The 16,582-nt window shown below is 34.9% G+C and overlaps 2 protein-coding genes across 5 annotated transcripts in view; one reads left to right on the plus strand and one right to left on the minus strand.

Moving 5' to 3' along the window:
- LOC129270911 (epidermal growth factor receptor substrate 15-like 1) overlaps positions 1-3,833 on the minus strand; it is a 39,620-nt gene extending 35,787 nt beyond the window's left edge. For all 4 annotated transcript variants that reach the window (XM_064106899.1, XM_064106901.1, XM_064106900.1 and 1 more), the window contains exon 1: positions 3,778-3,833. In XM_064106899.1, the coding sequence (XP_063962969.1) occupies positions 3,778-3,804 (27 nt within the window). In that variant the 5' untranslated portion in view covers positions 3,805-3,833. The remainder of the gene's footprint in view (positions 1-3,777) is intronic.
- An 11-nt stretch (positions 3,834-3,844) lies between these two features.
- LOC129271529 (glutathione S-transferase P-like) lies at positions 3,845-12,636 on the plus strand. Its single transcript, XM_064106902.1, has 5 exons — positions 3,845-4,009; positions 5,729-5,949; positions 8,316-8,450; positions 9,550-9,686; positions 10,353-12,636. Exons 1-5 carry the CDS (start codon positions 3,927-3,929, stop codon positions 10,611-10,613), a joined length of 837 nt encoding a protein of 278 aa, XP_063962972.1. The 5' UTR covers positions 3,845-3,926; the 3' UTR covers positions 10,614-12,636.
- The last annotated feature ends 3,946 nt before the right edge of the window (positions 12,637-16,582 follow it).

The following is a 16,582-nucleotide window of genomic DNA, read 5'->3' on the forward strand; positions in this document are numbered from 1 at the left end:
TAAAACTTTTAAGGATAAGAAGCAAAGAAACATTGCACAATATGGTCAATCTGATTTTTAAAACTTTGCCTATTAAATACAAATGACAAATCCCATTTGAATCTTCAAAAACATAAAGTGATTTTTCATTCCGTCAAATGTGCCAATGAAATGTGTCCTAACCACAAAAACATTGTAAATATTTGCTTTGGTTTTTTGTTGTTGTTGTTGCTGTTGTTAGAGTTTTTGTAAGCTTGATCGAAAAGTAAAGACACTCTGCCTTTATTACATATTAAAAATGTATCATTTACGGTTTATGAGCAAAAACCCTATCTCATGACAATCCCTATATTTTGTTCAGACTCTCGAGTGGAGAGTACTGATCATATACATGCAGTCGAGTGTACCTATTGACTACGTACAGTACATAATGGAACACCCCTGGAAGTCTCTCCTGCATTTATACAAAAATATACAATTCATGAAGCAGGCAGCAGCACTGCCAACTTTGTAACACAGAAATTAAATCAATCAAACATTTTTATTTTATTTTATACCCTTTTAATAAAATCCAAGGCTATGAAAGGACAATGTCACTCATATTGGCTTTTTCAATACGAGCTTTCTGGAATGTATGCAAACAAATTGTTATGAATATTTTTTTCAAAATAAGTATAAAAAAAAAAAATTTGATATTGTTCATTTTATCTCGAAGTCCTAGGAATGATATATCCAATGACCATCTCACACAAGTTTTTCTTTAAGTTTTAAAATAATGAACAAGGTATATTTTAATTTTCAATCATCTAATATTTAATACATCATTTTGGAATTGGTATGTATTTTTTTTTGCATTCTATTTTATTATGTTTTACTGAATTCCTATTTAAAATTGCTTGATAACTATGTCACATGTACCTATTTAAATTGTAATTGTTGTTTTTTAATACCTATGAATGACTTTGTACACCTTTTGGCTGTGTAACATATTACTTTTTTTTTAATGTAGAAAGTTATATCAGCTCATCGATCCGAAATGACCTTCGATTTTAGCCAAGAAACCTAACAGTATACTCTTGTAAATTGTAAACAGTAATTGATGATTCATGTTAAACCAATATACATGTATCCATGTTCACCTTATAATGAAGACTTTGATTTCAAAATAATACAGTGTATTTAGAATTCAAGATCTTAGCTTTTCATTAGGTTTGAAGTTGATACCAGTTTACTGACCTCAACCTGACATCTGACCTTGGTCTAGTAAACTAAAATTACCCTCATCCATTTGGCATTTGCTGATACTTGTGATCATGAAATGAGGACTTAAAACTTTAAGAGGTGATTAGTCTTCATACTTCCATAACTTTCTTAATCCTTGTTCACATTTAAAATTGTCTTCTTTGATATTTTTGTACAACCTTGCTTGGATTAGACCTTTACAGGTAGATTTCTTTTATAATAGAGCACAAGTTACATGTATTTTGCATACAGATAACGATGAGCTTTAATGAAGTAATGCACAAGCAGCTGTGTGATAACAGCCGACTCAAAACAATTTGTATTTTTTCAAAATCAAGATGGATTGCTAAACTGTAATATTCAGTGTAATGAAAATTCAAATTTCTGAAAAATAAACAAATTGGTCTTTAAAACCTGTGTGGTTCTTCCTTAATCCCCCTCCCCCGAGCATAAAACAAAACACAAGCATCAACACATACATGTTCAATACAAATAATTTCAAATAGAAATACAACTCATGGAGAATTTGCATTCAAACCCATTTAAATTTGAGGGGGTGAACATATGCAACTTGTCATTCACAACAAAACACAAGCATCAACACATACATGTTCAATACAAAGAATTTCAAATAGAAATACAACTCATGGAGAATTTGCATTCAAACCCATTTAAATTTGAGGGGGTGAACATATATGCAACTTGTCATTCACAACAAAACACAAGCATCAACACATACATGTTCAATACAAAGAATTTCAAATAGAAATACAACTCATGGAGAAACATATATGCAACTTGTCATTCACAACAAATCCCTTTTCTGAGATGTTTACAAATGTACTTGGTTACAATAAAATATCATTCGATATAGGAAACCTTTTCATTTTTGCTGCATTAAAAAACATCCTTTCTCCTCTTCTTCTTTTTATCCTCTTCATCTCCTTCTCCTCTCCTTTAATCTCCTAGGAGATTTACACATAAAAAATGAGAATCACCTCTTCATGTATTTATAAGTTAGCATTCAAATCAACTGAAGCAGGATTTTATTATTATCTATCTTCTTTTTCTCCATACAACCTTCTCTTTTTTCATTCAAACAATTTTCCAGAATTCTATTCCATTATGAAGAGTTTAACACATACATGCTGTTGAGATTGCAGACAAAATTAAAATGATTTGACCAATTCTGTAGTCAGCAGCATCAATATTACAAACCAGTGCCACCATAGGGTGGCCAACCCAGTGGGCAGCAACATTGGATTTAAAATTAACAAAATATCATAATTACATTCTAATATTACATAGCAATACATGTATTTAAAGATAAATGTATATCTCAAAAGTCATGTCAAAGTCTAAGTCACATGAACTTGTCAAACATGGTGATCAAATACAGGAAGGCAGGATACAAATAATACAAGTAAAATTTTCTGCTTGTACATCAGAACCCCAGACCCCGGTGAACCTTGTATTACTGAATGCATAAAAAATAATTGCATGTGAAAACTTTCCTTCCAAAGCAAAAAAGGGGGAATTCAAATAGAAAGACAGTGAAAGATGTCAAAAGCATATTTTCAGTCTTTATTTTTTTTAGATAACAAAGTCAAAGAGCTGATTGATCAGTGATATTGTTGATTTTCAAACTTTTTGCACAGAAAATACATGTTTGCCTTTTCAAGTGAGCAATACATTTCAAATGGGAAGAGGGGTGCGAACGGAAAATGATTGTAAGAAGAAAATTGATTTTGGCTAATTTTTACATCTTATATTTTATAGAATCCATGTGTGTAGAGTTCTATTTGTGGTGAAATTTTAATATATTTATGAGAAATTATACTTTGACTTAAAGTAACAATTGAATGATTTCATCTCTATCTAAAGTATCTTCTTCTGACTTCTTGCAATGTATTTCTTTTCCTCCTCATGTTTCTACTCTTTCTCAAAATAAGTCAAAGCTCCCTGCCCTCTCTTCAATTTTCTCCTGCTCTGTAGATCTACTCCTCTTCCTTCCCCACCTCTTTCTAAATCTCTTCATCCTCCTCCTCTTTTTTCTCCTTTCCACCCTTCTTCTCCCTCCTCTTCTTGTTCTGCTTCTTCTTTCCTACATGTATCTTCTCAAGTTCTCCTCTCTCCTTCCTTTCTTCTTCTTTCCTTCTGCTTAAACAATACAATACACAAAAAGGTGGTCTGTACTAGAATTTAAACAGAAGAACGAGGAAAGAGCCAGGTTGACCTGAAATTGGCTGAATTAGGGTGTGCGGTGGACAAAGAGTGGGCAGGGCAGGTTTGCTGCCCACTGTCCGTCGGCCACTACCCCGTGAGTTCTCACGTGAAATCCGAACAAACGACAATCGCCTTTATTCAGCTCAACTCGCTCAAGAGACATGTGACGTCGAGATTTAAGTAACAATAACATTTATATAAGTATACATTAATGGTATTTAGCCTCATATTCCTAAAATATAACAATTCATAAATTGGTCGATTCCTCTTAATATTTATAATTCAAACTATATATTGAATAAAAAACAACTTTAATACTCAGTATCCTACCTGGCTGATCGACGGGAACGTAGCCATCTTGATCGCTCGGTCAAATTAATAAATGTGTAGCAGCGCCAGCTGCGGTGGAATCTCTACAGTCAGGCAGAATTGAAGTTGAACAACTTGGGCTCGGCTTAATTTAAATCATCAATTTGACCATGGATGGGCTCCAGTTTGGCGCTATAATTATTGCTGCATTAGGCACTATTTACCTCACGGGTAAAAGTGGTATGATGATGCGGTAAGTAAGTTACTGAGCTTAGTAAACTGGTTGCCCGAGTCGAAGGGTTTAAGATCCGCAGACTTTGTTGGAGCGCAGATTCAGTGCAGCTGCAGCCAGGACCGGCCCGGAGACGTTCGAGTTAGACACCGTACACCACCAGCTACCGAAATACCGGTACCACCAGCAGTACAGCCAGACAGCTCGGGCACAGGCCACAGCTCAGGCCATTGCCATTGGCCACTTGTAATTTAACTTCATGCAAAGCAATGTCATGTCAATGAATGCAAAAGTTTTATGTAGATCAAGCTTAAGTTAGTTGTTTGTCATGTTTGTTGGGATTAACTTAGTCTTACTCTTAGTCGGGATTACAGAAAAGATTAAAACTTAAGTTAAGCCCCGCTACCCTAGACCAAACCTGCCAAAACCAAAAGCTTCGGTCTCTGTTATGTTGGTTGTTCAGCTGAACTCCGTTGGCTTCACTCACCAAATACGAGGAGAAATAAACAAATTAAAAAAAGTTAAAAACTCCTCGAAACAGACGGCTGCCAGCTGTCTACCGCTACCCATGCCATGTTTATTATTTTTTAAACTGAACTGAAGCCATAAAATTGAAATTGAAATACACGTCTTGGAGTTGGACTTGATTGAGAACTTGGGTTCTGAGACTGACGGCGTGTATGTCATAGATCTGGATTGGTGAAAGTTGAAACTGCGAGGTTTAAATTCAAACTAAACTTTCTAAAGAAAATAATTAGAATAACATGACAAGTTATGCTAATTGCTCTGCATAATTGTTATTGTGACGTGACGTGACATCACAGACAAGCAGCTCTATTAATAAATTCCACAAAATTGTAAACTAATTCATTTTCTTAATAAATCGATTTTGAAATTTTTAGGTATATTGGTATTTGTGGATATTTCATCATATGCCTCCTATAAGAAAATAATTCTTTTAATATTTCATTAACCCTTTGCGCGCTGATGTTGCAATCTAACACATCCGTACAATTACTTTCAAGTTTCAACAATCGTAATAATTAGTTTTAGCTGCTCATATATGACTTCACAAATTAAAAACTTCACACGCTGACTAGATTTATCTCTCATTCTTCGATGGATTTTCATCATCCCTTAATACCATTAACAAACTTGTCAGCAGGGTCAACTTCCCCTTTATTTAATTTTGTTTACCTTTACAGATCTATGGTATGTGCTTCATAAACTTAAGACAACAGTCAAATCCCTTCTAAAATAGAGAAATCAATAGAACTTTATTTCATTTCATTTTAACAAGTCAACAGAGGTACTAAGGGCTGAAAATAAAATCTAAGTAAAATAAAAAGTAAAATTCACCAAGCAAAATGCTGAAAACTTTAGATAAAAGTTCAGCAATATTTTATGAAAACTGTCAGATACACACCTTCATAAATATTCATTACATGGGCTAATGAGCTACTTTCCTTTTTCTGTATTACAAGAAATAATTATTTTATATTTTCATACATCTGTGTATGATGTCTCCCTTGTTAGTTGTAGCATTTTGACTATAAGGCAAAAGAGATTTGACCATGCATGTGATGATAGCACATCATTTCCACTTCTCAACTTCTTTTTTTTTACTGGAATACCAGATTCTGATTTTTGAAAGATAAATCTAAATCCTGCTTTTATTACTCAGCCATACTAATTGCATGTACATTCATTCCAAAGACTTTTATTTCTCTTCAAACTTAGAAAACTTCAAGAAATAGCTACAGGCAAGGCAGGATGTGTGCCGGCCGAAGACCTTGGTTTTGTCACCATACACTATTTCGCTGGTCGAGGTCGAGCAGAAGCTATTCGACTCCTGCTGAAGCAAGCCAATGTACCTTATAATCAGACAGACTTTACCCGAGAAACTTGGCCTGAAGCCAAGAAAGCAGGAGTAGAACAAGGCCTATACACCTATGGACAAGGTAATTTCATATTTTCCTCCCCCACCGCTTAACTCCATTCAGCATCAAAATGTTTTGATATTTTTTGGAACTCATATGAAGGGTATAAGGTGCAATGTGAACATGTTATTCTCAAAAGATCTTTGTTATTTTATTGTCATTTTTTAATATTGGTTAACCCTGATGTGTCTCCAGGGCTCGACTTTAGCGGGAGCCCGGTGGCAATTGGCTCCCTAAAACCTTGGCGGGCTCCTTAGAAAGTAAATCAAAATGCCCGGCTTGCTCCTTAAGTTTTTCTAGTATCAGCCAAGAAAGTTCATTCATAAAAACAGTGAGTGACCTCGTAACTGTCAACATTGAGCCTGTGTTGCTTGGTTACAATGGTATGTCCCCATGGCAGGGGTCATTGTATGAGCCCCTTGGGCATTCCTAGTGCCTGTGGCTGAGTTTGATGTAAACAAAGATGTCTATTTTGAAATAATGGATGAGATGAATGTCGATTTGAGTGGAAATTGAATATGCAATGAAACAGATTGAGCAAAGGATGAAAATATCATATTTTGCGAAGGTTCTGAAAGAAAAGTGTATTCCTAGTCAGTGGTTAAATGCATTTTCAATAGTTTTTGTCATTTATTTTCCTCTCTGCAAATGATATTAATTATTGCTTGCTCAATCTGTTGAGCAATATTGAAGATTGAATGAATATAAATTTGAACAGACAAGCTAGGAAGAGTGACTTATCCTGTGCTATATCTCATTCTGATAAAACCTGAAGTCCAATGTTAGACTGTTACTGTAGCAAAAGGGCTTCACAAAAGTCAATTGCTGTAAGATTAATTCTTCAGTTCAGTTAATCCTCACATTTACTTAATAATAATACACCTGGTATTGATGATTATAAAAACAAGGAATTGTGTTGGTGTGTTTTAATACTGACCATTGTTATGACCCCCAAAAAAATGTGATAAACTTGGGCTCCCTGAACCCCTTGCGGGCTCCCTAAAAAAGTGGTTGAGGAGCCCGGCTGGCTCCCTAAAAAAAAAGTAAAGGTCAGGCCCTGGTCTCTGATTTCAAAATGATGATAAGATGTTGAGGAGATGGAATGCTTATCATCTACTTGTATTGTAGTCTTGCAATGAGTACTGGGGGATGTTTCACAAAGATTTAAGTATCACTTAGAGTCGCACTGAAATGTCTAGTTGTGCGCGGTACAAAGGCATGCCCGCATTGGTCAGATCCTGCCAAAAGGACGGGCACTACTGCGTATTGATCAATAAGATTGCGCGTTGCATATCATGTACGCGTCTGTATTTAAGTGCGACTTTAATAAGCCATACTTAAATCTTTGTGAAACACCCCCCTGGTCAGGTTAACCTTTGGAAGAAAATACCATTCTGTTAACACTTGATAGGTTCCTTCTATCATAATGGAGAATTTTGTTTTAAAAGGAGATTGTGACCAACCATCTTAAAACCAACATTAAAGAGAAATTCCAGTATTTGCAGTAAACACTGATTTCATGAGAAAGTCTGTAAAACAAGGCTTAATTGTCAGTATATCATCGAGGATCTAGATCTGGTACAGTTACATAAACTGAACTTTGTGAAATCTTGAAATCTACGCTGAAAAATGTTCACACTGAAGATCACCAACACAGATAGGCACACGTGGGACAGTGTATTATTATTGCTAAAATAAAGACCCGACGGAAGTGACCGAATCCGCGCTTATTTTGCTTATTTCTCAGCAATTACACAATTTCTTCCAGAATCCTTTGGCACATATTTTTTATTCATACAAACAGACACTTAGGTGGTCATTATATTAGATTCTGTAAAAAGTCATTTTTAGATCGTTACCAAAACTGGAATTTATCTTTAAGTCGCCCAAATTTAATTTTGAGAATTTCATTGAGCTTGAAAAAGCACATCCTAAGCTTTGAAACAATAACTTGTCAAATTGATGAACAGTAGCCCATTAATATACTTGATTAAATGTAGAAAAATCCATTGATGATTCAAAGAATAAGGAGAAATCAAGGTTTGAAGTTTAGGGTTCACTCAAGCATGAGATGTGCACTCTGTGTGATCTCTGTGAAACTACCAAGCAGTTCGGAAAAAAGAAAGTGTTGTATATCATCTTTTATATCCTACATAATTTAAATCATGTATGCTGATTGGTTTTAGCATCACATGACCAAACATATGCTCACTCGTTTGTGATGACGTTGAAAATGAAACGCCCACTGAAGAAAAATTGCTATTCCGTGATGTCAATGATGGAATAGTGCACTATTTTTATAGCTATTTTTATTAGTGATCACTTACACCCCGCCCGCTACATAGAAAATAACATTGCCTCTTCATACACCTCTCTTTCCTATGTAGTACCTGCTATTTTGACATCATCAGGTGTATCTATGGTCCAGCAGCAGGCCATCCTTCATTACATTGGTAGGGCTACAGGAATGGACTGTGATTGTGAAGATCTCCATCGCTGTGAGGTTCTAGCTCAAGGAGTTGGTGAGTTGGATCCCAAAATTATTATTATTATTGTTATTAATTTATTCGGCAGATAATACAAAAATACATTTCAGTATTAGCAATACAAACTAAGAAATATCAACCATTGGAACGCCAGGGACAGTAAAAGTTAACTGAATTCTGTGGCATGAAGCCTACCAGTACTGTCCCAATTCTAATGGTTGATTTACAATATATATTAAAGGTCAAGTCCACCCCAGAAAATCGTTGATTTGAATCGATAGAAAAAAATCAAACAAACCTAACGCTGCAAATTTCATCGAAATCGGATGTAAAATAAGAAAGTCATGACATTTTTAAGTTTCGCTTATTTTTCACAAAACAATTAATGCACAACTCAGCGATATGCAAATGAGAGAGTCGATGATGTCCATCACTCACTATTTCTTTTGTTTTTTATTGTTTGAATAAAACAATATTTCAATTTTTACAAATTTGACAATAAGGACCAACTTAACTTAACCATAAACTGTTAAAATAATGGTAATTCCACATGTTCAGGGAGAAATAAAACGTTGTTTCACTTGACAAGGAGGATAAAATTAGAAAATTTCATATTTCATATAATAAAATACAAAAGAAATAGTGGGTGACATCATCAGTCTGCCAATTTGCATACCGACCAGGATGTGCATATAACTGATTTGTGAAATGAAGCAAAACTTTAAAATGTCATAACTTTCTTATTTTACATCCAATTTTGATGAAATTTTCAATGTTTTGCTTGTTGGATTTTTCTCCCTTTTTTCAAATCAACTTTTTGTTGGGGTGGACTTGTCCTTTAATAACATGAGGGCTTGGGGCTATTTTGCCCCCCCCCCCCCCCCCTCCAAGATTCTGGGAAGAGCCCTGAAAAATGAAGAAAAGTCCCAGAAAATCACCAATCGCCTCCATGTTAAAGCTTATTCAATATCACAGATTTAGGCAGTAGGTTGTAAAAGGTCACTTTGTGTCATTCCCTTTCTTATTCAATTTGTTTTCTCCCCCCCCCCCCTCCAATTATGGCAGCATTTTTTTCTTCTCCATTTGCATGTCCATGAATCAACTAAAGTTCTTATTATATTTCAATATCTTTCAGAGGACGCTCGCAGCAAGTTATCAAAGATGATCTATGACCCGTCTTTTTCGCTTGCCATGAGGAATGAATACTTGAGGGAGATAGCTCCGCTCTGGCTGGGATACTTTGAGAAGATAGCCCCCTCTATACCCTCTCAGGTAAATCATATTGATCGGATGACAATCTGGCAAGTGTATGCCCCTTGACATATATACTGTCAAATTAAAAAAACTTGATTAAATTAAAACATAAACACTTCTACTATTAATTATTTGTAAGGGGCTTGAAACTGTTGTTTCTGATTGTAAATTTCTGTCTACAAAATACAAATTGATAACGAGAATCTGCAATTGAAAGTCTAATCAATTAAGCTCAACAAAAACAAATGGTGAATGTTCATTTGCTCATGCTGCCCCTGGTGTATGGAACAAACTCCTGAACATGATTGTTCCTGTTGAAAAAATCAAAACGGCTCTTAAAACCTATGGCTCAAGAAAGTGAATTATCTAACATATGCACTATATAGAAACTTACTTATTATTTTTATTAAGGAATAAAACAGAAATATTCAGGAAATGCGTAGCACCATATATATCAACTCCCAACTGGTATACACTTATGTACTTTTGGGCATACTATAAAGAAAGAAGGTGAAGAAAATATACTGACTGGACAATTAGATTGAAAAAAAATGCAAAGTAAGCTAGTGTATCAAATACATGAATGAGGTCATAGGAGTATGGTAGATGAAATGTGTCAAACAGAAAAGGAAAACAATATCACCACAGAATTATTCAATGATCCTTGTTGTCTCCTATCTCCAGCAAAATGGATATTTTGTATCTCATCGACTGACCTGGGTGGATTTCCTCATCTTCGACCTCCTCGACACCAATGTGGAATTCGGCAAGCTGGATATAGGGCGCTCTCCTGTGGCCATCTTAGCAGAGTTCCCGAAACTCAACTCCTACTACAACCACATGAAGGCATTACCAAGTATTGGAAATTATCACAGGAGTTCTGAGAGGCCTCCTTTTAAGATACCATACATGCCTAAACCTGAATCGAATGCCAAACAGATGTGAATTTAAGAGTGTTTGTCTGAAATATGTAGTACTATTCATTTTATTTTAGCCAACAGTCCAGTGTATGTACATGTAGCTGTGGTGAAATATTTAGAGTGAAAATTACATGAAATGTAAAATTTGTTGTGTTGTGTAGCCTAAGGATTAATTGTTGAATATGGGGTCTGAAGAGTATCTAGTTACTGTCTTTATTGTTAGAAAGACATTCCTCATGAAAAAAAACCATACTGAATTATGTAATATAATTTGGGATATTAAGTTCAAATTCATTACACAATTAGGGTAATTTTTAAACATTTCAGCTTTCCTTGATTGAACTTTAAAGATGACTTGTCTCATGACTGTAGAGCATTTAAGTGCATAAAAATATATTTTGTGTTGGATCACTTGGATATTATGAAATTCATCTGAAATATGATTATAATTTAACTGACCCCATTCTGTGCCGCCAGAAGGAGTTTGTAAGAACCCTTCATTATTTGAGTTGCTTCGCTTCAATTTACGGCTGATACTAAGCCTAAATTGTGTACCTACCTTCATAGCCAACCACAGTTCGTTGTTTAGCATCCATTGTCTCTTTCGGTTCTATTATATATTGTTTTGCTCCAGCGTTCTAGTTATTTGTGCGATTTTACTCCAATGATTGCATGTCGAAAAGCGTCAGTATGTCAGTTTTTAAGGCTATTTTACGATTCTGTGGTACCAAAATTTATTTATTGAATAGAATTTAGTAGAAATAGGTGGATTCAAATATGTAAATCTTTATCCTTCTGTACAAAGTCATCTGTCAGGAGAGAAAACTTTTATAACTTATTCTGTTTTGTGTAGTTTCCAAGGTTCTGAAGTTGTAGATGGATGTATAAATTATTCACAGTTCATTTTTCAGTCATTTTGATCTTTCATACTTCTTTTCATGTACACTGCCAAATGGGTGGAACTCTCACAAAACTTCCTTCTCATCTACCTTCAAACGTAGTGATATGTAGTAGCAACATTTGGTAAAACTTCCTAGAAAAGATTATACGTTATTTCAGCATAGATTGTTGTTATGGAATTATTCTGTTTAACAGAACCAAGTTCTTACCATTATAACCCTCTATGGGTATGATCATTTGATTATTTAATTGTAAATGTAAACCAAGTCTTTCAAAAGCAGGAAGAATTTTTCCTTTGTAAAAAGATAGGTCAGCAAATTGTGATACATAAAAATATATATTCTAAATCAAAACTTCAAACTAGTTGAATATTATTTAGCTATTTGATCAAAGAGCAATATGACACATGAATACGATCATCTGGTTACTAGATTTTCAGTGGCTGAATTCACAAAGTGTTTATTATCATGTTATGGTTCAACCTGTTCTATCAAGGAGGCTAAACAAGCCCCCCCCCCAAAAAAAAAAAAAAAGGAAACAAATAACTACTTGAATAAACAATTAACTTAATAGATAAAAAGATAGAAAATAGATAAATGAATAAATTAATATATATACTAATGAATTGATTAATGAATTAGTGGATAATTGAATAAAATAATAATTGATAGAATAAATAATTCATGAAATGAATAAATAAGTTTAAAGAAGGATAAAATGTGGAAAGTTCATTTGAATGCCTCTGCCTACTAGGTCCCGTTTCATAAAGTCTTGTTATATTAACAAATGCACAATTTCTATAACAAATTTACCATCAGCCAATCAGATCGAAGGCTTTCAGTAGCTTTTAACTGTTATTGAAAATTTGATATTGAAACAAGTTTAATGAAACGGGTCACGGGAGATTGGTGCTGGAAAAATAGCAAATGTTATTTTTTTTAATTTGACAAGCATAAAGTCTCGGTCACCACCACTTTTTTCTAAACAACCTAGAGAACTGCTGATTTATCACTTTTTAAATCAAATCATGTCAATAATGATGTAATCATTGAATTATTTTTTGTAGAATCATGCAATATTGATGATTAATTTCTTTGTTATTTATGCTTGAATGAAATAAATATGTGATTGTTCATATTTTTACCTCATATCTGCTATGAGTATTATTGTGATGATAATCTATGATGATAATCACTTGTGATCGTGTGCATTTTATTATTCAATTTATACCATAATGTCAATTTATCGAGAAGAAGAAGGAAAAGGAGAGAAAGAAGAAGGATGAGAAGAAGAGAAAGAAGAGGGAAAGATCAAGGAAAGAAAGAAAGAAGCTTCTTCAATTCTTCCTGAAATAATACAAGAAAGATGCAAGTATATCGTGAACCTGTGTTTGATTTTTTTTTCAAACTATATCCCTCTCCTCAGTGGAAAAAGGGTAATCCTTTGTGCTGGGGATAATCAAGGCTGTATTAATTACTTCCGTTTATTAAAAATAATATATTGCATTCATGCAATGGTAAAGCATGGGGTTTATTTTGATATTTTAGAAAATAAAGAAAAGAAAAAGATGTTCTACTGAGTTCACTTTGTTGAATTGGGGTACATTTTTGGTATGACTGATAATCAACAACAAAACAGATTTCATGAATATGAATTGCAGTCAAGTTTCCAGTGTTTAGTGATCTGGTCTTTATTATTAAAATGGAATGACACACACCTCTCGTTCTGTTTTCTTTGCGAGGCCATCCTTGATGTATTGTTGTCTGATATCAAAGCCTTGGTTGAAGAGCACCATCTGTTGTTTGCGTTCCTCCAGGTCTTTCTTTCCGAGCTCCTTGCAATTATTGATGCACTTCCCTGCTCCAGGCCCCTCATACTCATCAGAGGCATCACAGCAATCTGAATAAGAGAGAGGAAGAAAGAAAAAAAAAAAGAAAGAAGAGAGGAAGGAAGAAAGAAAAAGAAGGAGAGGAGGATGGGGAGAAGAAGAAAGAAAACAGGAAGAGAGAGGAGGGGGAAAGAAAGAAAGAACTCCCATCCCCTCTATGATAAGAGTGAGTTAATGGGCTTTTGCATACTTATTACAACATAAATTGTGCATGAAAGTACAATCCTCTTTCAGCATTTTTTCGCACTTAAAATGCAAATAATAACCGACCAAAATCACCTGGAAACAGTTTAAAAATGCTTGGACTAGCGACAGTGGCGTACCTGGGATTTTTCACAGGGGGGGGCAAAACCGTCGGCCAAAAAATTTGACAAGCAAAAAAAAAAAAAAAAAAGGTCTTCAATTACAAATGAAGGATTTCGTAGCAGAAAAAAATTTGACAAGCAAAAAAAAAAAAAAAAAAGGTCTTCATGATTACAAATGAAGGATTTCGTAGCAGAAAAAAATTTGACAAGCAAAAAAAAAAAAGAAGAAAAAAAAAAAGGTCTTCAAGCTCGTCAGGGGGCAGGGATACGTCCTTTGCATGGGTTGTGGCTCGTCAGGGGGGGCAAACTGCCCCCTCTGCCCCCCCCCCCGTAGGTACGCTAGTGACTAGCGATTTAAAAATAAACAGAATTTATTTTTCTATGAAAAGGTTTTTAGCACAATAACTTCACAGAAATTATTTACTTCTGCGTTGAATTAAATCCAAATTATTATACAGAATTTTGTGTGCAAGAAAGTAACAATTTTGTATTATTTTCAAATTGTCAATATTATTGGTGGGGAATTAATTTGTTTGCCGGACTTTGCCCCAATTTTTTCATTAGCGGGCGATTCCACTCTTCTATTTCATCTTTGCCTTTCTCTTCATATTTTTATTCCTCGATCTTTTACCCCTTCCTTCTGTTTCTTCTTTTTTTCAATTCTTTGATGTTGCATGATTCGGCTTTATACAAATAAGTTAGGCCTATGCCACCCCCCCCCCCCCCCCCCGTCAGTACTTGTGTACTCGACGCGAAAGGGCAGTATATCATATAGCCGTAACCAATAAATATGAATTAGTCTATAAGATTGACGGTATAATAGGTTGTTGTTGTTTTTTTTTTTTCAATATTCATGGCGACACGAATCATCAGGATATAACATAATTTCCGACCCATCGATCAGCTTGATTGGTGTGGTTCCTGGACGAATGTCGCCCCCTTTTTATTGAAAATCAAGACAAGACTGAAAAAATATGTCCAAGATTTGTTAACTAAAGTCTGATTTAGACCTTCCAAAACAGCCGGACGCATAAAACATTAATCTCGGCCCACTGTTCATCATCTTCCTCCGCTCACTTTCTCCATTCTTCTGTCAGTCTCTCTGTTTCTTCCTCCATTCATTTAAATTTTCGTTTGAACCTAAGTAGGCCTAAAATTTGTACTAATCAAGGTTTTTTTTAAAGATGATGCAAGAAGTATTGTTATACCGAGGTTATGTTATACCGAGGTTTTTTACCTGACTGCTAAGAAAGCACGAATGCCTGTGAGCAAGCAACCAGGGGACCAACGGCTTAAGGTCCTCTCCGAGGGACCTGGTAATGAGGATAAATGCCTTACCAAAGGGCACTAGCGCACCAATTGGGAATCGAACCCGGGTCACCTGAATCCGAAACCCCCGCTCTACCGACTGAGCTATCGCGCCTCCTTTCCTTGCCTTTGAACCCGTTTTGTTTCAATTTTGAAGAGTAAGCTAAATAGCCTGTATGGCATTTTGCCATTTGCAATGGTCATGACCTTTTAAAGTTTTTTCCGTGGTCCGTTATTCTATTCGAAAATGGATTTTTTTTTTTTACTGCGTGCAAATAATGGGAAATGTATGTCCATATACTGTGATATATACTATAAATCAAATAATGAAAAATAAAATGATCCATGCTATAAACAATATAGTCACAATACATAATAAATACAAAATAACGATATGAGCATAAACTTCACTTTTTAATAATGACAAAAGCGTTAAAATAAACGCAAGAGACCACCATCGTGAGCTGTTATTTGAAATTGATGGCGGCCTTATAAAAAAAATAGGTAAATACAAACAAATACAAATTTGAAACAAAAACAACGGCGAACTATGAAATAAAATGTGAATTGCCTGATCATTTTTTTTTTTTGGGGGGGGGCATAAAAGAATCATTAAGTTTGGATGTGCCGTTGGGGAGACATTGTCCTCCATAAGATGTTTCGGGAGAGAGATGTCCAAGATCGATCCTTCTGAACAAGATTTTTTTTTTGAATTGCAGAGTAGTGTTAATTAGGGGAAACGCAAAACATTTAAAAATGAAAACCAGTCGGCTTCCCGCTATAGAAGGGACTTAGGGGGTGTTTTTTACGAGAATGTTTTATATCACCTTTTTTTATTTGCATATACTTAAAGCTTTACTAGATGAATTTTTGAATAATTTTTGCATCATTGGATAGCCTGCAATGTACTATTTTAATATGTGAAGAAAAAAAATCAGTAATCGTAAAAAAATTTTAACATTAGATCTGTCGGACTTTTTTTCAAGCAAAAACATTAAGTCGGCGATTTAGCCATATGAACCAATATAGGTCTATATTTGTATTTAGTTCGAGTGGGTATCTCCTACCGTCCCCCTAAAAAATGGTACGTTATTTCAGAAGCATTCCGAAATGGCCTACAAAATATAGGTTTGTTGGAGCACTCAGAATAATCTAATTGCAAAGGAAAATAACTATATATCTGGTACAGATTGATATCATCAGGCCCCCGTTTTTTTTGTCTCGCGGCACATACCTACTTCTCTTTTGGTCGAGTACCCCCCCGGCCATCAATTACCCCCAGATAACCTCTCTCCCCTTCTCCCTTCGCTTCTCCACACTCTCCGTCTCTCTATATATTTCTCTCTCTCCCTCTCTCTCCCCCTCTCTCTATACTGTGATCAGCTAATATTCTGCATGTCTCGTATTGTTATATCATTGTTGACTTGTTCTCGTTTTGTTATCTCTGATAGGTCTGTTATTCTTCTTCTTGTATTGATTTTTTATTTGTTTTTGTATTGTTTTGTTATGTCATCTTGTGCTGTATTATAATTATTTTTTATCCCAACTTTTCATACTTGTGTTCTAGCTTTCTTGCATAATTTCGTATTTTCT

Source organism: Lytechinus pictus, chromosome 11 (genome assembly GCF_037042905.1).
Source record: "Lytechinus pictus isolate F3 Inbred chromosome 11, Lp3.0, whole genome shotgun sequence".
Taxonomy (NCBI): Eukaryota; Metazoa; Echinodermata; class Echinoidea; order Temnopleuroida; family Toxopneustidae; genus Lytechinus; species Lytechinus pictus.